General features: G+C 40.2%; 2 protein-coding genes across 4 annotated transcripts in view; one reads left to right on the top strand and one right to left on the bottom strand.

The window, feature by feature from the left end:
• Positions 1 to 7,304, bottom strand: part of Med12l (mediator complex subunit 12L) — a 301,905-nt gene that overhangs the window by 181,338 nt on the left and 113,263 nt on the right. The window lies entirely within an intron of this gene.
• P2ry14 (purinergic receptor P2Y14) overlaps positions 1 to 7,304 on the top strand; it is a 43,626-nt gene that overhangs the window by 23,217 nt on the left and 13,105 nt on the right. The window contains exon 1 of one of the 3 annotated variants that reach the window (XM_055596723.1): positions 4,603 to 4,706. The exons of 1 other annotated variant lie outside the window; for it this stretch is intronic. Coding sequence is in view for 1 of the 2 variants with exons in the window: in XM_055596722.1 (XP_055452697.1) it covers positions 5,203 to 5,205 (3 nt within the window). In the remaining variant the exon portion in view is untranslated. Of the gene's footprint in view, positions 1 to 4,602; positions 4,707 to 5,085; positions 5,206 to 7,304 lie in introns of those variants that run through there. One more of the 3 variants, XM_055596722.1, reaches the window with a different exon arrangement.

Below are 7,304 nucleotides of genomic sequence, written 5' to 3'. Positions count from 1 at the left end.
CACACACACACACACACACACACACACACACACACACACACACACACTGAGAAACTCAGGGACATTACCCAATTTCAAACCCCAAATTAAGTTTCCATCACTTCTTACCCACAGAGCTGGAAGGTAACTTTACACGGTGTATTTAGTGAAGCAGTGTTTGGACCAGAACTTATCACATGAGGTTTTTAATCACATGAAATAGTTTGCTGTGTTTTGTCAAAAAGTTTTTTTTTTAATTATTTTGGAACATCTAAGATTTCAAATATACCCAAAACTGTCATATTTATATACCATAACTGATTTAAATGGGAGACAGCCACCTGGAAGAGGGGGGGGATGTCCTCTCAATACACATTGGGCAAGGCTAACCTGGTCACTGGGAGGCAACTGGGAACCTCAGCCCCAGGCCAAGAGCCTCAGCCCCAGACAATTGTTAGACCCTGCTCTAGCAGTGTGGACAAAGGATACCAGTGTCCCTGAAAATAGTGGATGCAACAAAGTATAAAGTAACAGAGAATAAAGAAGATGAATACTCACCTTCCCCATTAAAAGCCTCAAAATAAACCATACAGAGCCTCAAACTATATTTATGTAGCTAATATTTCAGCTAGGTTGCCAGCAAAGTGAAACAAGTGGCTACCAAGGATGTGAAAGAGTATGATCTGCTATTTTCATTCTGAATTTCATCAAATTATTTGGCTTCCTAAAGGACGTTAATGCATGACTTGGATCAACATTTTGAGATTTATTAAGAGAAAGCAAAATTTCTTACGCTAGGAAAACATGAAGTCATAAGCTGTTAAGTGCCAGTTACCTTCTTGGACCAATACTTCTTTTCTCAGCTAGGGACAGTGATCCAAGGTCAGGAGGCCGGTCTTTGCAGCCTATGGGTGCTGTTCCTCCCCCAACCAGAATGACCAAATGACTTTATGAATCAGACTGAGAAGGCATCAGCAGATCTACCTTTCCCCTAAGCCAACAGAGGCTACCATTATTATCTGCGTCACACACACGCACACCAAACAAACTATTACCAGCAACACCACCAACAACAACAAAAAGCCCAAAGGGCAGCCCTATTAGAATATAAGAATAAGCAACCCCTTCCTTCCTCCATTCCTAGAAGGAACATAAGAGAAAGCTCTATAAGCTATGAGCTGGGTTTCACATATACGCAAAATGTCAAAAGGTGAGGAATAGACCTTTTTCAGGTGAAGGGTACAAGGACCAGAAGTGGCCAGAAGCATGGTGTGTTTGGAAAGGGAGCATGGCCTAACTCATACTGAAATGCATACTTCATATAGCTGCTCTACTACCTCTTGAAAATGGCGGTGAAAAGGGAGTCTATTGGGATGGGAGTTAGTGCAGTGATGACTAAATACAAAAATACAAATTGGACCAAGTCAAACACAGTAATAAGAGTTGGTCCCCAAACCAGTAGTAGGAATGAATATACTCTCTACCAGGCATGTCCAGCCTGTCACCTACAGGCCGCATGCACCTCAGGTCCAGTATTTGTAGGTGACATGCCATGTGGTAGTGTCAAAGGCTGGACACCCCTACCTCTGCTCATTTAAAGCAGCCAATTTTATGTGACATTGGATCTTCAATCCCAGACAATGACATTATCTCACTGGACAGAGTTCATGCCCTATCCCCAGTCATTGTGATTCCTTAGTTACGTAGCTTTGAATTTATAAAGTTTATAGATTATGGTCTCACACCCTATCAGTTTTACCTTCAGTTTAAAAATCAGGAAACAATTATGAACAGAAATTCTCAGCCCTCATTTTGCTCCAGGCATGTTCATGCAGGGCTAGCTTCTTCCTAGTAATGCATCTCTATTCTAATGCAATAAAAGTGAACTAACTTTGAGCCACACAATCCAAGCTCCTATTTCTACCTATTGGGGCAAAGTCTAGTAGTCAGTGGATTTCAGGTGAACAAAGCTACCGATGCACCTCACACAAGTATTTATAAAAAAAAAAAAAACAAAACAGTTTTGTGTTATACTGTAGATCTAGCAGTCTTCAGAAATAAGTGAGGCCATCCACTCTCCCTGGGGCTTTCACAAATGTGCAGACGTATCACTCAAAAAACACATGCTACCAGTAACACATGGAAGAGAAAATGGAAACCAACAGTCTTAATCTCTGTGTTTAATCACAGAGATCGAAGTGTCACTGACTGATCATGCCTGCCCTCACAGCCCAGGATCTAGTTAGGAGAAAACAACAAGGAACAGTTCTTCCAGAGCTGTGGTGGCATCCAAGGCCCCTGCAGTAGCTAGCATGCAAGAAGGTAGCTAGCAAATTTTAGCTGGATGGAAGGAGAGATAAACAGCTGCTTCTGGATGTTGCTTAGACACAGTCACCCTGTGTGGGGAGGTGAGCTGAGAGACAGGGAAACTTCCTACATGGTGGTGCAGCTGTATCTGGACTGGCATGACTACAGAGGCAGGAAATACTCAGGACTAATCAGAGGCAAGCTTATTAGAGTCATGGCATCATCTCAACGTCATTTAAAAGACAGATTCTGTCTTTTGTTTGTTTGCCTAGGATGAGATTAAGCACTTAACTTTTAAGGTAATATACTCAGAATGATATAAATCCCACTTATAAATTATAAATTATAATTTGTAGGATTTCCCATTTAATATTTAAAGATTACTGTGCCTGAAAGCACTTAAATGCAGATCTTGAGTATTTGTAATCCCACATGGCCTCAGGAAACACAGCAATCTCCAGTTGTCTATGGAGAACAACAACAAAAAAAAGTAGTATGCACACATGATGCAAAATTATCCAGCCTGGAAAATGTGGTTCTTCTATATGCTACAGCATGATGAACCAAAATCATAATATACTAAGCGAAATAAGTCAGCCTTGAAAAGGCCAAGAGATTGTACATCTAGAGTACGTGGAGCAGTCAAATCCATGCAGACAGAAGGCAGAATGGCAGTTTCCAGAGACTGAGGGACAGTTATGTAGTTGTAGTAGTTTTGGTTTTACAAGATGAACAGAGTTGTGAAAACGATGGTGGTAACGGTTGCATGACAACGCGAGTAAAACGGATGTCACTGAGTCATGCCCTGAGAAATGGTCAAGAGAGTGAATGTGGTGGCCTAGACCTCAGAGCTCATCCTCAAGCCTCAGAGGCTGAGGCAGAAGAATCAGGCATTTGGCCTCAGCTCAAAAAGATCCTATTAAAAAAATAAAAATAAAAATTCAAGGGCCAGGTGTGGGAGACACACCTTTGAACATCACCATCCAGGAGTAGAAAGACCTAAGGACCGGAAGCTCTGATTCTGCCTTGCTGAGGTATTCATAGAGGAATACCAAGGTGGGCCAGAAATACATAACAGGACCATTTCAAAAACCAGAACAGGTCAAGACGGGACATTTTGTGTGCATTTCCGCAATTAAAAAGAGAAATGTTGCTTTAAAGCAAGTATCTTCTAAAGTAATTGGCTGACTGAGCCATGGGCAGAGAGGAAGGACTTGGGCAGTTTCAAAGAAGTCACAGGAAAGGAGATTACAGTGCAGAGGGGAAGTTAAGATGGTCCACGGGGACCTTTTTTTTTATTTTTTTCAATGGATCTGCAAAAGGAGTGAGAAGAACATTTTGATAGCTGCTGGGCTGATAAGGAAGAGTTTGAGGAACTTTTACTTTTGCCTAAGACAGAGGTCAGGAGAGAAAGATGGTGAAGTAACAAATGAGAAATTTAAGAAAGAGCAAAGGAAGCGAGGCAGGCCCAACGCTGGATGCCTTTGAAGCAGCCCCGACAAGGTCACAAGGACAAACATGAGCACACTGAGAGATGTGGTGTTACTGTGTTTATCCAGAGTACAACTGAGGAGGAAAAACCCACGGAAACAGTTTGCTCAATACTCAGAAACTAGTTCAAGAAACAAACCAAGATGGAAATAGTGCTGTCTAAAATCAGACTGGAGTTGTATTGATAAACTGCAGGAAGGACAAAAGTCCTGGTGCAGCGTTAAAGATTGGTGAAGACAAGGTACAGTCAGCATCCATCCAGCATCCATCATCCATACAGGGCATCTGTGTTCCCCCAAAAGAGACTGGCATCCTCTTAACCACTCTCTGATCATCTGTTGCTACAATGCCAGTACGGGTCAAGGCTCCTATGGAAACCCCAAGGGCAGCCCTCACACACTACAGCAGACACACACAGGTATGTTCTACTCCCAGATAAATCCGCAGCTTTCCAGAAAAAAAAAAAAAGACTTAGTTAGTTAAAACCATGTGAATCAAAACTTGAAAACGCTTCCAAACAGAGACCACTGTTATTGTAGCTATTATTACTACAGCTTCACACAAAAGGTCATGGCTAGACATGGGAATAATCCATCCTCCTACCAGCTGGGTTCTTCTCCCATTCCACACACCCTTTTCACACTGTTTACCCTTGGGCAGGCCTTGACCAGATCCAACTTATACAAGCACAAATTAGAGCTGGCCTCCCAAAGCTAGTGGAAGTCTGATGCTCAAGAATTTGGCGTGATGTCAGCCTTTCAGAGAGTACTTTAAATGTTTTGGTTTGGGAGCTAAGGCAGCATTTCCCACTTGTCAACATGAACAGCGAAGGCAAAAAGCGAGGAACACTTCCTTCAGTGCCAGTCAGATGTTAGACTCAGTTGCTGATCCAATCTCATCTGCAGGGACTGTGGAGACTGGAAGAATTGGTAAGTTGGAAAATTCCATCCAGTTCAGGATATAGTAAATGACTGTAATTCCAAGGTAAAATGGCTTTTTGTGCTTTCAACCTCCTAAAGTGTTTTTATTGAATGGGACACTTTATATGTGAGACTGGACTTTTCCTATATTCGATACAAAGTAATGAACATGCTTTTCTTCTGTGGGTTCAAGTACAAGGAATTAGGAAACTCCTATTTTAAGAAAACTGTAAAGCTACTCACTGCAGGATAGCAGTGTGCGTTAGCACAGGAAGGGTTAAAATGAGTTATCTGATACTGTAAACTGGACAAGTACAGCTGGGTTATGATGCAATCCTCAGAGCAAAGGAAGTCCAATAACTAAAATGTTCAAGAAAGAAAACAAATCCAGAGCATGAAGGCCACAACCCCAACAAAACTGAAGCCAGCCGTGCAATACTTCATGTAAGGATGTCCTTGTAGTCTTCTCTGAAACACTAATGCCTAAGCTACTGACGTGGACAAAATGGTGAGTCACATTTCATTTCCAAAAGAAAGAAACAGGAATTAAATTTGGCTTCATGGAGTTTGTGTCTTAGGGTTTAAGTTTTCATTTCCTTAATTCTTAAGTTCTGATTTCTTCCTCCAAGATTTAACAAACATGTAAAGAATGTTTTAGTTTCAATTTGTGAGTGGCAAGAATAAAACGATATACTTAAAAAGTTCAAACAATGATTTCTTTTTCTATAAATTGTGAAGTAACTTCAATGAATCCTTGACTAACATTTTTTCTAACATAAAATATGCTTTTATTATTCTCTAGTTTATTTGTCAACTACCTAAAGATTGTTAGATTAAAAAATACCATTTTATGGAAAGATTGTAAACTTGCAACTGAATGGAGAGAATTAGAGACTAATCAATCACAGCATGCCCTGATGCTGAAGAAAGTGTAAAAGTAGTAAATTCAGTATTTGCTACATAATGACAACATTAAAACAGTGGCACTAACTGCAAGAAATTGTCATGGGGGAGTACAAAAATTTCTGCAATTTGATCATTTTCTAATAAGAAAACGGAGGCCTTTCTCTTCCTTTACCTTATGTCATGTGTACAAAGCAAAGAGACATCGTGACATTGTGCATGATTTTAAGACAGTGAGAATTTCTAGTTATCAGATCCATGCACTGGGCTCATAGGTTATAGCTCTTCACCTTTTAAGGTTTCATACTCATGATGCTTTATCACTGGATGTCCTAAGAGCCAGATGACCCTGAGAAAATCTATGTCTCTGTCTTACCAATTTGAAAATGAGCTCAGCAAGTTTCAAGGACAAGATGATTTCTCTAATAAAAGGCAAGGATAATACTAAGAGGAAACAACCATACGATCCAAATCTATTTCCTTGTCTCTAGCATACAATGATCATGTCCAATAAAAACTGTGGCTTATGCCCGGAGGGAAGTGAACTGCAAGACTGTGCAGACTCGTTAGCCTTTTAGCTGGATGTTTACATAACAAGAGCGGTAATCGCATTATATGAAATAGTCAATATTATTGGGAGGCAAAAGGAAAAAGGAAGTAAGCTTTACAGATAAACAGCTAAATCTTGATCTACTGAGACCTTGAATAACTTTTTAACTTTTTAACCTGCTTCACCTCTGTCACATCACCTATTTAAACAAATAACAACAATAAAAAAGGTTGGTGTATCTGGAACATAGTAGCTGTTCAACAAAAACGTAATTCTTTCCCCATCTTCCACATTAGTATTACCAAGAGCAAAGTCAACACAAAATTATCCAACCTGTAATCCAAAACTGAGAAAGTTACAAAGTAATTTGTAAAACAAAGGAGAAATGAAATTGTATATACCAATTTAGAAACTATGTAACTCCTACAGAAAGCTGAACATTGTGCCAGAGCACAGGTAGTGAACCGTTATCAACCAGATCCACTCAGGGCAGCTAGCCTGTGTGACTGGTACTGTACACAATCTGGCCATTCCTTCCTTTCCTGAGTTCATGGTTAGGCCTGTATCCATGAAGGTGATGGCTGCTCACAAAAAGAAATGAAGAGGTAGACACAAGAGTTAAGGGTGTGGATTCCTATGCTCACCAAACATACAGACATACCTATATATGTAAAAAAAAAAAAAATACAAGGAAGCAAAAGATGCTGAATCCCATAGATAGAGACGACAGTGTTTTCCACACTGTTTAATTACTTCATCAGTGTCATGTTCTTTTTTGGTATTTATATTGTTCCAATTTACATACATGGATTAGAAACTAAAGTATTAAAATTAACAAACTAACTACAATTTAAATTCTTTTATTAGAAAGCACAGTTAAATATATTTTAGCCGGTGCCTCATCAGGCTCCAGTGGAGAGGATGTGCTTAGTTCTAATGCAACTTGAGGTGCCAGGGTGGCTGGATACTGCCTGGGGGGGGTCTCCTATTCTCTGAGAAAAAGGAGAAGAGGGTTGGGGGAGGGGGCATGAGGGTAGGACTCTGAAAAGAAAAGGAGGAGGCTGGAATCAGGCTGTAAAGAAACCAAATAAGTAAATGAAATATATATATATGTGTGTGTGTGTGTGTGTGTGTGTGTGTGTGTGTGTGTGTGT

The sequence above is a fragment of the Psammomys obesus genome, unplaced genomic scaffold, assembly GCF_907164565.1.
Source record: "Psammomys obesus unplaced genomic scaffold, mPsaObe1.curated_primary_1811, whole genome shotgun sequence".
Classification (NCBI taxonomy): domain Eukaryota; kingdom Metazoa; phylum Chordata; class Mammalia; order Rodentia; family Muridae; genus Psammomys; species Psammomys obesus.
Note: the sequence above shows the minus strand (reverse complement) of the source record. Positions and strands in the feature narration are given on the sequence as shown.